The 16592-nt window shown below is 39.6% G+C and overlaps 1 protein-coding gene across 3 annotated transcripts in view; it reads right to left on the bottom strand.

Moving 5' to 3' along the window:
- Positions 1-16592, bottom strand: part of LOC133463647 (arginyl-tRNA--protein transferase 1) — a 65351-nt gene that overhangs the window by 37062 nt on the left and 11697 nt on the right. The window contains exons 6-9 of one of the 3 annotated variants that reach the window (XM_061745296.1): positions 14423-14622; positions 11175-11303; positions 9910-10038; positions 4681-4713 (exon numbers count right to left, since the gene is read on the bottom strand). In XM_061745296.1, the coding sequence (XP_061601280.1) occupies positions 4681-4713; positions 9910-10038; positions 11175-11303; positions 14423-14622 (491 nt within the window). The remainder of the gene's footprint in view (positions 1-4680; positions 4714-9909; positions 10039-11174; positions 11304-14422; positions 14623-16592) is intronic. The other 2 variants (XM_061745294.1, XM_061745295.1) reach the window with 2 other exon arrangements.

The following is a 16592-nucleotide window of genomic DNA, read 5'->3' as shown; positions in this document are numbered from 1 at the left end:
CAATTTTATTTTTCAGTTGTTTTGTTTTTTTAAATCTGTTGTTAATTATTCTGAAAAGTCAAGAAGGAACCCTTTTCTTTTGCTTTTTTTTGTCTGTCTATATATTAATGGTTAATACCAAGTTGGTAAAAACCTAAGGCATATATATGCATTTTTAATATATAATATATTGAAAGGACCCTTAAGTTTGTTGCTAAGTCGAGCATGCAGTACAAAGAAAAACGAATAAACTAAAAAAATGTAATATATATTTGCCCTTTGTCTCTAAACTGCTTGGTCACAGTTGTCACTCGGCCGTTGAGTTTCATGCACTGAAATTCAAAATCCTTTCCAATTTCTCTGAAAGAAACCTTATAATCGACAGTCTCAAATATTTTGTAACACTCAGTGCGGTTCCATGCACATCTAAATCAAGCTATTGGCTACAATCTAGCTAAGGATTAAACTGGAGTTTCCGAGAAATCAAAGTATACATGCGCAAGACGACAATCGATTATTGAGTGAGGGTTGTTCGACTCCGCGATGCTAGGTGATGCGCTTTTGCGTTGGTGTTCTTCCGTTTCCCTCTTTGTTGTTAGTCTTCTTTTCCAACTGTGTGGAGCACAAGTCTTTCCCCGACCCTGCACCCCAACCTGGGACTTGCTGATTGGGCCGGAGCTTCGGGAGCTGCGTGCTGGCCTGCGGTCCCCACCCCTGGTCATCCCGTTGCTGCTTCCACCTGCCTGCTGTGCTGTTGCCGTCCCTGACCCCCAGTCTGGCCCTCGGCAGGAGGGTCCCCCCTGATGAGCCTGGTCCTGCTCAAGGTTTCTTCCCTCCTAAAGGGGAGTTTTTCCTTGCCACTGTTTGGCTTAAGGTTTTTCTCCCACTAGGGGAGTTTTTACCTGCCATTGTTTATGTAATAACTGCTCGGGGGTCATGTTCTGGGTATGGGTCTCTGTAAAGCGTCTAGAGACAACTCTGTTGTATTAGACGCTATATAAATAAAATTGAATTGATATTCTGGGTTTCGCTGTGTCGTCACTTCCAGAAGGGGGAGTCTCGGGGCGGTCAGTAGCTAGGTTCAGCGTGGTTACGCATACATGCCAAAATAACTCGGATTAGGACGCATTATCTGGCACTAAAAGCTCGATCTCATGACCTTAAGTTTGGTTCCACTGCAGCCCAGCCGAGGTGTATACATGTCGGATTAAGGCAACAATTGGACTTTCTGTTTGTCAGTACGTCTACATGCACTTACATATTTCATGGATACTGTTTTTCGATAAAAATAGCAAGGTTATCTGTATTTGTCTGTCTTTTTTCTACCCCGTCTTACCTCTTTTTTTAAAAGAGCAGGCCTGGAATGCAGGAATGGATGCATATTAAATCAATTTGGCTGCAAGCTGATCTATGAAACCACAAAGGCCTCGAAGTTATTGTGAACTGACCTCTTTTTACTTATTTTTATATTTAGAAATGGAGAGGTGGGGAGCTGCTATTAATGCTTAGAACGAGAATATTGATCATTCATTTCCAATAAAAGAACAAACAATAACTGAAAATATGCTCATATAATTATACTTTTTCAGCCAATTACACAACAGCAATTTTATAGTTTCATTTTTTTGTAAATAAATAAGCACTGTTTTCACAAAATAGAAAAACGTAAAGAACATTAAAGGTTCATGAGATGTGTAATTTATTGTGTGTTTGTACTTGTCATTTGTGGGATGTAAACTGTGTATTTCATCCGTTTGGTGTGTAGAATGTAGAGACATTGAGCAGCACAAAATGAAAATTACAATTACATCAAAGCTCCACATCTGTCTTCAAATAGACATGGAAACTAAGAATGGCCATCTTTAGACTGTAAACTGTTTGGTTTGGCCCCTTTGAGCAACTGCAGTTACATGATAATTAAACACAATTTGTTTGCTCAGAGTTAATGAAAACACAATGATATAATTATGAAAGCATAGTTACGCAACGTCACTCAACACTTCAGCAAACTCATCACTCAAAACCTTAACACACTGGTACTGAACTTGCTTTTGGATAGAAGGCAGTAAACATTCTTTCTAACAGTGAAAGTAAAGAGTATCAAGTTGTAAGGCTTATGCATAGCACAGATGAAATTTTGATTCTGGCGCTGCACGACAACAGATGTGTAAGTGACACACCTCGGACTCGTCATCTATCCCTCATACACGTGTTTTCCCACAACAAGAGCACAAACTGGGAGCAGACTTCCCGAAAAGAATGAGCCTCTGGTATTACCAGAATGCAAAAAAAAAAAAAAAAAAAAAAGTAGTGTATTCCTAAGTGCTATCAAGCCCCCTTAATATCAAGGCTGAAGGCTCCCTTTGCTCCTTGAAACTGATCACTGGTGGCCCCGGTTAAAGTATTCTACTTCAGAATGGACCTATAAGCTTTTATGTTGTTTTTAAATATCAAATTAAGCATCGAGAATAGCAGTTATATGTCTTCGATAGACATGCTAACCAGCCGTCTGATCGCCAAGCTAATGACACATGTGAAAAATGTTAAAGAAAAATAAATGAAACTGAAGGAGTGGACGAGCCATATGAACGAAATCCATCAATTACCTAAAACACTTGGGTGCTCTATTTTAGTTGTAAATGTACCGGGGGAAGAAACGGCGGAATCAAAGCCAGGTGATGTTAATTACCTGAGTTTCACCATGAATCCTCTGCAATTTAGATGAAATGGAACACAGCAACAAGCAAACAAGTGAGACAGCTGCAGTTGAATTTGTAAATATGCAGAAAGCATATATTTATATATATGCAGGCTTACATGTGAGCTGAACCACGCAGTTTGCAGGTCCATGTGGTGAGTGTCTGAGTGCTGTAATAGCTCTGATTGGAGACAGATGCAGAACAACACGCAGGGTAGTACAGATTTTTATGCATAATAATTCAGAGGCAGAGAGCTCTTGGAGTGAGACAAAAGAAGATGGAGAAGGAGATCGTTGAGCAGAAAAATAAAAGATAAGTTGTGTAATAGAGGGGGAAAATAAAAGATGTTCCTGTAAAGTGGTGTGAGGTGAGGCGGCTGTGAGGCAGTGTGCCCCAGTGTGTACACGTATGTGTTTGTACTGAACTGTGTAATTCAGTGTGCCTGGTCGCCAGCCTTGACGAGGTGATAAAAGCTTGTTTCCTATAAACACTAATGATGTTCATTAGTGAAAACTGGAGGGTCCCCACCAGGCAAAAAAAAAAAAAGTAACTGTTTTCGTCAGTCAGTCCGAGTACGCTCCTGGACTTCAGTCCTATCAAAATGGGTGTAATGAGTACCCATCTTGAGTCTAATTGCTCAGTTTAATGGTCCTGACCTAACAGGTCCACCGGCGATGTTGAAGGATGCAGACCTGCTAAATATTTCACGCCTCATCTCGCTCATTGATCAGAGAAAACCGTAGCTGAACTATCAATGCTCTTCCACTAGTGTCCTGCATTACTAAATATTCTGAGTGAAGCAGCAAGTAAATGCATGGAGATTGTATTAATAATCGAGCCGACAACAATTTTTCCCCGGCTAAACAAGTACCTCTTTCTGTTAAAGAGGTCTGTAGCCATCAGTAGGGCTGTTCGATTAATCGATTTTAAATCGTAATCGCGATTATGTAATTAGAACGATGTTAAAACGTGAAAATCGTAAAATCGATTTTTCACTTTTTTTTTTTTTTTTTACCTTGTCTGCACACATATTAATGATTGATACCATATTAATGATTGATGTAAATACCTCTTGATACCTGCGACAAGTGCCCCATGGGAGAGGCTCTTTAGTGTAGGAGGGGGCGTTGGAACATGCCACCGGGCATCCCTCAAGCCAGATGCCGTAGACCGGCTCGTGTTCCTTGATTTTTTTTTTTCAGAGATAAAACTTTATATTTTATTATATTTTTTAAAACTTTTTTTCAACTTATTTTACAGAGTTTTGCACTTTATTCATTCCTTTTTGGTTTAATAAGAGCAAAGTTTGCACTTAAAGTCCAATGGGGCAAATGTTCAATAAAAAAAACAGCATATTTGAAATCATTTCTTTGCCTTTTGTCAATTCACAAAATAATCGTAATCGAAAATCGGATTTTGAGAGAAAAAAAAAAAAAGAGATTTTATTTTTGGGCAAAATCGAACAGCCCTAGCCATCAGCTACGTGTACAGATCGACTGCTATGAAACCAGTTCATCAGTCTCTTTTGTACCACGGAGCACAAGTGGAGAGCAGTTTCACATCCTCCGCGGTCGTGCCAGAGGAACGTTGCTCTGAAGATGTTGAACAAAGTTGCGTTGCAGTCTGGATACCACATTTCGTTGTTTTTCTCCCTCAACACTCCTCTTTCACTTTGATGGGGCTAAATTAAAAACCCCCTTCCAATATGAAACAGAACGCCCCTCTCGAATCCCTTAAACCCCACTCAATCCAGCTGGAGGCCTCTCCAGGCGACTGAGCGGGGTGAGTGTGTGCTGCACTGGGAGACATGGTGTGTATTTGTTTCTTTTTGATTGATTCTGATGAAATAAAGGCAACCGTGGACATTTTCAAATCAACATCATCTTCACCGCAGTAACTTCATTAGGCAGACATCCTGACCGGAGCAAATGTTTCCAGTAACACGTACGGATGAAAGCAAAAAGTTTCACTGAAGTGTCAACAGGCCAAAGGAAGTACATACCTCTAGTGGTGAATCACAGAGAAATCTCCTGAACTGTGGAGTGAAGCATAGGAGAAAGGAGACAGAAAAAAATCTATTAGTTCTCTGGGTCACCGGCTCCTTTGAAAAGGTATAAATGAAAACCATACACATCTCTGCTGTCCTGCATAATTTATCCCTCACAGTTTTCCCCTATTTCTCTTGTATTATCTGTGCCATTTCCTGTGCTTCTTTTTAGCTCTAGAGCTGTAAGCAGTGTGCTCATAGATGTGGTGACCTGCAGGGCAGTATGACAAGCTCAGCGTGCTTCCATGTTTTAGGTCAAATGGGTTTTATAATAAGAACCAGAACTAAGACGATGTAGCTGCGATGGACAGTTTCTGGCTTTAGAAGTTCATGATGTATTTCAGAAATGTGCCCTTCACTTGTAGGTGTGTTTACTTTTAGCTGAGCAGATCACACAGGTACAAAAAAAAACAAAAAAAAAAGCAACAGGGTACTGTAAACATGAGCCGTGTGTGTCAAGACTGGAATATACAAGTATGAATTGTGTAAAACAGCTCATGGTACATTATGATACTCCTCATCTACTGTTATTTTCCGTTTTTGTTGTTTTTTTCTACACTTTCAAAGTCAAAACAAGCTTATTGATAAAGCCAATTAACCAGCTATTAATTGATTTGTGTTGAAAGGTCAGGATTAACAAAAAGCAGAATCTGCTGTGGTAAAAAAATTGGACTCATGATATCTTTATGACTTGACTTCTGATATTGGCAGCGCTGTGTCTTGCTTGATTGATTAGTACCTGCTCTGAGAATATTAACAGTTTTTTTTTCTCCTTTTTAAAACTTAGTTTCTTTTTCTTTTCTTTTTTTTAAATTGCTAAAAATTCCCAAAGGTTCACCAACATCTGTTTGTGAGTGAATATGTCTAAGCACATTACCACAGCCAGTAAAAGTGACTGCTGAAGGCATAGTTCAGTGGGTGGGGCTGTCCTGGCCCGAGTGCAACAGAAAATCCTGCCAAAAAGTTTTGAATCATCCAAAAGACTGGCGTTTCTCCATTTGTCTGTTTGTCTGGCGCAGCTTGTGTGTGGGATGATGACGTTAATGGAGTTTTCTACGACACAGGAAGGTTCGGTTCTGACAGGAAGGTGCAATGGAATGGCACTGCCATCTGTACTTTCGATTTTACCTTTGCCAGAAACAAACTATAGTTTAACAAACAGACCCACTTGAGCTGGAATCTCTTTAAATGAATGATGAACCTCCAAAAATATCTAAAGCTCATGACATCTAGCAACACAAGACTCCAACCAATTAATTATCCCTTAAATCTCAACTCTGCTAGCCATGAAAAAGGTAAAAGTCCCACGTTACGATCAGGGTTTGGCTTCTTCCGTTGAGGCTACAACACTGACATGAAGGCACAGAATGGGAAAGACACGAAGAAGGCTCTGCAGAGGCATCACTGGATGGAAAATGCTCGTTCCAAGGCAATTAAAGTTCTTATGTTGGTGTAATTTTACTTGAAAAATAAAAACAGTAATGGAGGTATTGTATTTCTGTGAACATTAAAACAGTAAAAGACTGGAACTTCAAGTTACAGTCATTAAAACTAAGCAAATGTGTAAATTACCAGGACTATGTTTAGAGTACTCAAGAAGATCAAACTTAAAAACAGTTTGTGCAACAGTGCTGAGAGGTTGTGTTGAGATCTATAAAACTGGAACAAATAGCACTCCCTGTGGTGTTGAATACTTCAACAAGATGCAACAAACTACCTCTGGACCCAATTCAAACTCACACCACGATGAAGGGAGGAGGGGAACACAATCAACACAAATCTATTTTTTATTCTTCAGTCTAGTCATCAACGTCACCAACACAGAACCCTCGACGGCCACATTTATACCATTATGCAGATATAAATTCAACTGGTAAGTTATTTAATGCAATTCTAAAAAAAAATTATTTTTTTTTACTAAAAACATACAGCAGAGTTGCTCAAATTCTATCAACTTTATAAAAAGTGGAATATTTTGCTAAATTTCTAGTTTCTTAAAAAGTAGCGACTAATTCCTTTTAGTCAGCAATGATTTTTGCTCATGAGCGAAAACGCCTGTCAAGTTTCCCACCTGTGTAATTGTGCCAGTAAAGAGTAGTTTTCCACTCCTGCCTCTGCTGTGACTACTGCTCTGCCAGTCAAATTACCAACAGCAAAGCCTCCCGATGTGCAGTCTAGCTGAAGGGTACAAATGAAACTTTTGTTTAAAACTCACAAAAAACTAAACGGTTTACCAACAGACCAACAGCTGCAGTTATTAGATGACATCATTTATTGAAGTCTTGCAGAAACACTGACTGCTGTGTGTGTGTGTGTGTGTGTGTGTGTGTGTGTGTGTGTGTGTGTGTGTGTGTGTGTGTGTGTGTGTGTGTGTGTGTGTGTGTGTGTGTGTGTGTGTGTGTGTGACAGAGAATCCCAAACTGGCCTTGAGGTAGAATTCTGCCCCACTTCATTAGCCAAGTTTGAGTGCAAACGTTTATGTATTTGAACTTTTTAATGCAAATGCACAGTTATAAATATAAAAGTGCATTGGTTTCTTCTTCTCCTCCTCCACACACCACCCCTGCAAAGCTTATGCAGACATGCAAACTCAGTCAGAACTCATGCAGCACAGGGATTTGTGCATGAGTTCAATAGTAGCTACTTCTTCCCCTCCATCTCTGATAAAGCAACACATAAAGAGAGATGATCCAGAGTAGTTTCTGGAACAGCCTCGCCAACACATGGACTTGATCTCTTTCTCTCTATCGCTCCCTTTCTTACAGTAAACACACATCTGTGTACAATTACGTGTGCAAGCAGCCATCTCAAACACATGCACACAGTTGTGTCTTCACTCACACACATACTCTACATTTTAACACACACATCTGCTTAAGCCTAACTGCTACTTAGGCTGCTCTTTGCTCCCTCAAACTGCTGCACTCATGACAATGACCGAGTGCCTGCGTTCCCTCTATAGCACTGTAAACAATAAAAACTATGTTCACTTTGGTCCACTTTTTTCACTTTTCATTTAAGAAAGTGAGAGAGATGGAGAAACCCAGCAGCAAAGCTCAGTGGCAGTGACAGTACTAATTCTGCTCAGATGGTTCCACTGAATGGTTTTATTGTTTAGAAACACTTTACAAATGTTGTTTTTCCTCATTAATTTCTTCCTTTCTTAGTGAAAGTGCTCATGATTTTTTCCATCCCCCCCAAGTGTCTTAGTTTAGAGTAAATACAGATTTAATGTGATTTGTTTCCCTGAAAACGATTGCAACATGTGTCAGTACTGAAAACCATGGCTCAGTGCAACAGTTAAGACCGATAGGTGACTCAGAGTGCATTTGCACGTGTGTGGAAGGATATCTATCTAAATAATTGCTAGTATGTGCTCAAACTCTGTCAGAAAATCGAATAATAGATGGGAAAATAAATGTTTCTGGCTGCTTTCCAATCATGGTAAGAAAGGAAATGCATACATCCTCAAACAAACAAAGCCTTTCCCCTGCAGGACATTATATTGTCTAATGATTGTGCGATTTTGGCAGGGCGATTCAACTCGCACACGAACACCGTTCCTCCTATCGTCTGGCTCTGAGCCTGGCTGACCGTAACCCAGATTCTGTCCCTAGGTAATACTTTAATGACTTAATAAATACCTCCACAAACACTAAGTGGCCAAACTTTCTAGGTAGCAGCAGGAGGGAACAAATGGTGAGGCAACAAAATGTGCTCACACTGAACCAACAATGCATGTCCTTTTTTTATTTATTTATTTCTTTTAAGAGTTTGGTGGCAAGCATCTCAGAGGAGAGCAAACGAGTAAACTAGGTGCTTGACAGGCAAGAAAATAAAATCACTGTCGTAAAGTTTAGTGGACTCAGATGTGTGTATCGGGTAGGTCATCTGCAGGGATTATAGGATGAATTTGTTGGAGTGAGAACAATTAAGGTTCAGTCTTGTATAAATGAACCCCAGCAGGATAAGTCCTGGAAGGAACTGAGACAAACCAAATCTCTTAAGTTAGAAAGGATGTCCATCAGTTTTTTATCCTGAAAGAACCTTTTCTTCAGGGCCTTACAGCTTCAGAGCTGGGGTTAGGGGTTACATAATGCACTGAAATTATCCCCACAAATGAGTTGAGCAGACTGATTAAATACAGTCCCCCAGAATAAAGTATTTAGTTGTTGTTTTACTCTCTGTCGTTTCTTAATGCCACTCCCAAGTTAGTGTTTTCCAGGTGAATTACAATTAATCAAAATGCCTTTGAGATTAATGAACCTAACCTTGATTCACCCCATGTTTTTGCAACACTAGATTTCGTTAGTATCCAATGTGGAAAATAATTGATGGAAAACCAAATAACTTCACTTTCTGGCAAATCAACAGACAGTGGAGTTAGTGCAGCTCCACACCTTTATTTGACATATTTTTTCAGATGTTATTCCTAAACTATCCAATCCCCATACATTTATTACTCTGAGCCGAAGTAGTTTTTTCAAACACAAACACTTACTACTTTTTAATGGAGCTAGTGTTATGGCACCAGGAAAGAATCTGCCACAGTCTGCCCAATCTGACAGCTTTTATTATTTATTAATTACCTTACTTTTTACAAGATGGTGAATTAAGTCAATTTACTGCAGCCTGCTGGCACGGGGTTAGGTGGAGGTGGGGGGGCTGCTGCTTTTCCAGCCCAGAGGGACAAAAGGCCCTCTCAGGTTGTCAAGGACATCTACATCCTGACCAGACTTGTTGTTTCCTCCATCTCCTCTTAGAATTACATATAAAATGAATAAACAATCATGTGCATTGAAATAATCTGGAATGTTTGGAATGGATTTGTGGATTTAAGTTTCACGTTTCCATCTATTACTGAACAGTATTTCTGATTCACTCCATTACAAACAGGAACATTTGGCCAACCTCAGCATGGACCAATAAATGCTCTCCGGTGTGCCACAACCCTCTGATGGCCAATTCTTACATTTCAAACTTGATTTACATTACCAATTTAACTGTCAATTTAAAAAAAAAAAATGCACTTTTTACTTTCTCAAAGTTCAAAGAGACATCTTTAACGCTTGTTTATTCCACCAATTTAGTTCAACATATTATGAAATGTAGACAAGCAGCATGTAGCTGAACAAGCATTCGCAGCAGATCCCTTGACAGTGTTAAACAATAATCGTGCAGTACCTCACTCTCACTACAATCGCTGGGGTCATCACCATGAATGGTCATCTGGTAGCGGGCGTACAGCGTCACTGACTGCTCATAGGACGCTGCAAATTGAGGGTCCTCAAAGTTCACCGGCACTAGCCTAACCTTCAAGCACAGGGTGTGGAGGAGAGGGGTTTCATAAGGATCGGCAATGGATATGAGGACAATGAAGTGATTAGAAAAATAAATAAATTCAAAAATAAGTATATGGGGAAATGAGGGATGGACAAACCAGAGACAAACAGTTATACCAGTGTTTTGGGAACTTAGGGTTGGCATCAGTCCCCTAGTTTTTGAGGCAAACTGAAAGGTCTGCTTTGCACCACAGCCTGTATTTAATTACAATGTTGTAAACAAAAGAAAGATCGATGCAAGCAAACAATCAGGTTCTAGGAGACTGATGAGAAACTTGAGGATGAGGCTAGTGCACTGCCCAACTTTCAAAGGTCGCTTAGAGCTTTCATAACAATGTGAGAGCACGCAAGTTCCAGAAATCCTCCATTCTGAATGGATCATCTAACGTGACACACACAGGCCTCTGCCCAACCCCACAGACTCGCTTCTAAAAAAGGTAATAAAACGATGAGCTAACAACACACACAGAAAAGCTAAAATCTCATAACCTCCGAGCTTATTCTAAATGAAAAAAAAATGAGACTCCAGCTCAGACAAGTGGGACTATTGTGAGTGTAGGGTGATGATGGACACAGCACAAGGTAAATGTGTGAAAGCCAGGAGGCTTCAGCTGACAAACAGCCCTCTCAAAGTCAAACAGCATAAGACTAACGACTTGGCTGGCCGACCAAAGGCAAACCCAGACACCTGGAGAAACACCGCTCTCAGCCACAGTATGTGGAAATATTTTCCCCCCAATTTCCTCCCCCTTTGACTTTCATTTATAAACATACTTTCCCTTTAATTGCAACATGTTCATTCTTTTTCCTTTTAATTCTCCTAATGAGAAAATCAATTCTCCCTGTGACTCTTATCCTTAACCTGTTTTAAACCTTTTTATTATTATTATTATTGATTTCGCAATCCTGGATTTTCATTCTTTGGGGGAAATGAAATTTTTTAATAAATATGACCAAACAAAAAACATAAAATAAACTGAGATCAGAGGAAGATAAACTACTTTTGGCACAACTAGTTTGAACTAAAGGAATTGAGAATGGTTGACCCTCTCCCTTCCTCACGGGGTTCCCCTAGAGAGGGTTGACCTATGGCTCCCACCCTCTGACCTGGCTCTCGGAGGGTTTGTCAGGAGGATCCTTGTGAATGGCCATCTGGTAGAGTTTGTACACCTGGTAGGAGGCGTCGAAAGAGGCTTTGAACTGCGGACTAGGGGGATTGGAACGCACTAGCCTCACCTTCAAAAAGAATATGGGCAGACAAGGGTTATTATCAAAATGAAAAGAAAAGAGAAACACAAGTGGTGATTTAAAAAAGACATAAGTGAAAAAGACATTTGAAATTTAAGAGAAGAAGTGTGCAAAAAGTACAATAGGAAAAAACACTGGCATAACCACAACCTCTTGTCATTAGGAATTTTTAACATTTTACAGGCAAAAGAAAGCATTTACATCAGCACATTTATTTCAGTGACTTCACCATGTGTTTCAAGACAAGAGTTTGGCTGTTGTCTTAAGGATTTTCTTTTCTGTACAAGTTTCTGATAAATTTTAAAAAGGTCCGATGCAAAGTCGTTTTTTATTTTATCCAAATACTGAATGGCTTATATCTATGTTTATTTGAAAGCAATGCTGTTCTTCACTGCCTGTGATAACAAGTGAAACGTGTGAAACTGATGGCAGGATGTGAATTCCTCTGCAGCATATAAAATAAATCAATTAATTAAAATAACATCTCCACAGCCTTTATAGCAACCAAAATGTTAGCTGGGTTTCTTTAATCAATTTTTTTGTGGTTTTTATACACTGCCTGTCCAAAAAAAACCAAAAGAGTCACACAGTAATATTTGGTTAGACCGCCTTTAGCTTTGATTACTTCACACACACTCACTGGGGCGTCCAGAGTGCAGAGAAAAATAAAAAAATAATCAATTTATGACATTATCATGTCTTCACAACCTGTCGTTGACATGAATACATACACAATGAACTCGAGTACCAACTAAGTGATCCCCAAACGCTGACCCATGGACTGGCACACAACCATAAAACATTTGTTAAACTTGGACAAACTTATAGTTATGAAGATAGATAGTGAAATAAAAGACATGAACTCTTCCAAAATGAAACTTTGGGGATGCTGGATGGAAACATGCATATCTTATATATTTTAACAATAGCTTGGGATATTGACACACAGCCTTCTTAATCAAAGATATTGTCACCTCTTTAAATGGAACTTGCAACAGTTATAGCTCGAGTACGCCCTTTAATTGAGCTCCTTTCTTTATCTCAATGTGCATGCACACAAAGGGAATGGATTTACTGACTTATGCAAGTCAGACATTAAGTCCATGATGGGTGGCAGTAGTGCCCACTTTCAACTTGTTAGCATTGGGCATTTCCAGTTGCATCAAGACAACAGATACGTCTTTGGTCTAGCTGGCAATGCAAATTAGAACAATGTTGAAAAGTGAACTGGAAGAACCTACAGCGCTGTACATTTCCAAAAAACTGTGTACTTTATTCTCTTTCTCTCTCTCTGTATGTATCAGTTTCTACCAGAACTTAGGAGTCAAAGCCCAGGGTGGAAACTGAAGCATGTGCAGAGCACATAGATTTGTTTCAGTCCAGTTGAAATGTTTACATCCAGGAAGAGTTCCACTTCCATTGCTGTGGTTGGGATATTTATCAACTTTGAGGATCAGAAGAAAAAAAAATGGCTTGATTTCTGATTATTAAACAAAAGCTAAACTTCTTCAGTCCCCTTCTAATGTAGCACATCTTTGTTTGGAGTCCTTTTGTTGGCCACATAGGCCAAGACATATGAATCCCCCCGAAGAAAAGGATAGAGAACTGGACTTGAGGTTTGTTTGAGTTGGATCTAAGTTGGTCTCAATCGTATGAAAATTTGGCAACCACATCTTTAGTCAAATAGACACATTGCGCCTTTTAATTAAGCGGAAAAATGATCATCAGCATTTCAAAATTGCATTTGAAATTGGAGATATTTTTGGTGCGGCTACACACCATTATAAAATGTCTAAGTACAAATTCCAGTTCTTATAAAAAACAAAATGACTAAGCTTATAGTCAAATACTACAACATAACTGCTACTTAACTTAAACTTACAGCAATTCGATTAAAATATGAAAAAGTATCGGGATGGTGGTCAACACTTTTGAGTGAAACAAGCAGTGGACAGTTCCACACTTCCCTGAGGTGCCCGAGGGATCCGTGGAATATTATCACACTGACCCCTGGTGGCAGAAAAAGGAAGACTAGGAAGCAGCAACGAAGAGTCAGATGGATTTAGAAACATCTGAATATTCTGTTTATCTGATCTTCTCTTTATAGTCACTGTCCATTTTCCATGTAAAGATAATTTGTCACTCTAAAAGCAAATATTTCAGATTCAACTGTTTCCACAATAAAGAACACGTAAATATCAAGAGATGTCAGGGGGGGCAAAGGTCAACCTTTAAAAATAACAAGGCACTGAGAGGGATAATCCCTGAATTTCAATTTCTTGTCCATATTTCTTAAAAAAAGAAGAATTATGATAATTCTGGATGAGAATATAATTTAGGCCAGAGTTAAAACTTTTTAGAAATGTTATAATTCTACAGGATAAATGTAATACTTCCCAGAAGTGAATATTCTTTTCCAAGTAAAGTAACATCTTAAACAAATGTGCTTATGATGAAGCTAATGCTGGTCTGATAATCCGTTTAAGCCTGCAGCTAGAGAAAACAAAGAGAACAACAAGTCGGCATCAGATAAAATCACTTAAACTGTCTGTGAACTAAATTATCTAACCAGAAGTCTGGTGCAGTCTTACCAGACATTGTTCAATGAAAGGTCATCTTCACTTTTGTAGAGCTGTAAAACATAGAATTCATTCATCTTCAACAACCTCAGCTCTGGGCATTCGCTATGGAGCTTTCTACATCGCTTTACTCTCCAGCAAAAGGATCGTTCCCATATCCTCTCATATGGCAGAGCAGGACGCTGTGGTTTAGTATCATCAGAAGGGTAAAGCAGGCCCAGTTTGTGTGGTTTGCTTGTCATTGGTTTGAATGCGAACGAGGAAGAGGTGGGTTTTTTTCCACTTTGCTTTGGCCAGCTATCCTCTCCGCACACAAACACATGGTGAAGTCACTGAGGCTGAGCTAAAGGGCTCCTGGCTAACTGGGTAAAAACATTGTGTTGACTGAGTGATCAACTTAAAGCACTGCTTCTAATTAAAAAGCGTGAATCATCATAATAAGTTCATGTTTATTCCAAGTAACATTAAAAAAAAAAAAATGTCAACATTTTTAAAAATGGAAAGGAAGCACCGTAAAATTTTGCTCACCTCAAGGCGATGAGAACAATCATCTTGCAATGACTCATTTATGAAATCCTCCAGGCTTTTGGTTTGGTTTGTCTGGCTGGGAGTGGAATTTGCAGAGACCCCTTCTGCATGTTGTCTAGTTTGCTCTTTCTGAAGACGACGCTCCTTCCTCAGGTCTTTGGCCTTTCTACACGGTGGCCGGCTAGGATCCGCTCCAATCCCTGAACCCCAAAAGGAGAGACAGACCAGGGAGAGAACTGAAAAGCTTTCCAGAAGGTGATAGATAACAACAGGGTATCACAAAAACCTAATTTTTATTCCATTTTCATGTAAAAGACCTAGTATAGAACTTTCTAATCATTCCCAGCTGATAAATATGTGCAGAGGTTCGGTTACAGGAAATAACTTCATGATAGTTATAGGTTTCCCTTTACAAAATCCTCTCAGTGTTAAAACCAAATAGAAAACTTGATCACTTTAAGCTGTTGTTACAGATAACATTTTATAACCCCTGGACCATATTTCCTTGACATATTTGTCTCTCCCTGTGGAAAATATTTTATCTTTTGCTTTAGATTCCATTGAAAAACGAATAAAAGGTCTGGTTTAGAGCGGTGGAAATGAGGGGCCCATCAGACCTGAGGTTGTTGCAAACAGAACACACACTGTCGTTCTCATTCAGAAGGATTAACGTGAACTTTCTTTTCAATCAAATCTCTCCGTTTTCCTCCGTTTATCCTTTTTTCTTGCCCTTCCGCTGCTCCATCCCCCTCCTCTACAGCCTTCTGGGCTCTTGCCAAGCCCTCCAGCTCTTCGGGCATCCATGTCAACAGTTTACACGCCCACATCCTGTTTGGAGCAATAAGGAAACAAGAGTGCTTCCTGAATGCACTACCACCAGCTGCCGCTATCAACTCACTCGCTAACTCTTCCCCGCGTTGACATCACAAGGAAGAGGAGGATGCACGATCCTAATGAGGGCAGAGGGAAACTCTGCTCCTGGCAAAGGTTCAGTGGCAGGTGACAGCTTTAATTTACATTTGGAGCCTCTATGTACTACTGGAATACTGAATGTGTTTTGTGAATATATATTGTAAACAGAAGGAAGTGTGAGCAGATGCTGGCTTAATTCAATTCAACATCTTATCGTTTTCAATGTCAAGTAAAATCAAATCCTGAGGACACATACTGGACTTATAAGCAGTGGGTTCAATGTTTTAACATAAAACATACTAACTCATATATGTGACCACTATGGTAGCTGTGGTTACAATTAAATCTGACAGAAAGTTCCTGTTGAACACAAACCACTTCAAATAAAAATCTTGGGTATTCAGTCCTCTTTTCCAAGGACTTTCAGAAGATACATTCAAATCAAAAGCTGCAAGAAATACAGCAATCTGTTGCCACCTAGTATCTAGAAAAACAAAAGTAATTTACTGTGATTAACTTCCCTCTGATGTGTAATATAATTTAACAGCCAAAGTATGGACAGGAAAGGTACTGAGCACCATCTACTAAAACATGCATTCTATAATTAAAACAGGTTCAGTTTGTGTTTTTGTATCGACTTGTTCCTGGAGGACTGTCATCTGTATTAAAGGGATGAGGACTCATATTTTCCTCAAGCTAAAACTGGAACCTCCCCAACGTTAGAAAGCCTCCAGTCATAAAAATAGAGGAAGTTTATATCCAGGTGTTTTATGTTGGAGGTGGAGGAAGGAGGGGGGGCCTGAACATTGTAAATCCTCCTGCTTCCGCTGTGCTGAAAAGGCTTGTTATTTCAGAATGTGTAACAAAGACGAGTGTGGCGCTGACACAGGTGGAACAGCGGGACACAGGCACCGCTGAAACTTTCCTCTGCATGTTTGTATCTGCTCTAACACATTTCCTCAGCTTCTAATTAATGAGTACGGTGCTGCTCCCATCATTTGTTTGGACCAGAAAACACAAACACTTGTGGGAAGTGCTGTTTTCTATATTTAAAGGGAAGTTTTTTTTATCTTGTCACTGTAAGCGTTATTAATTCATTATCTGGAGTTGACGGGGAGGACATCCTGTGTTTGACAATGAGCAGCACAGTATGAGAGATAAGTCCAAACCAGACACACTCCTAAAACCACAGATGAAACAGCACCCTCATTCATCAAGCTGCTGCATGGTGAACACTATTACTGGATCAACAGCGACA

This window comes from Cololabis saira, chromosome 17 (assembly GCF_033807715.1).
Source record: "Cololabis saira isolate AMF1-May2022 chromosome 17, fColSai1.1, whole genome shotgun sequence".
NCBI lineage: Eukaryota > Metazoa > Chordata > Actinopteri > Beloniformes > Belonidae > Cololabis > Cololabis saira.
Note: the sequence above shows the minus strand (reverse complement) of the source record. Positions and strands in the feature narration are given on the sequence as shown.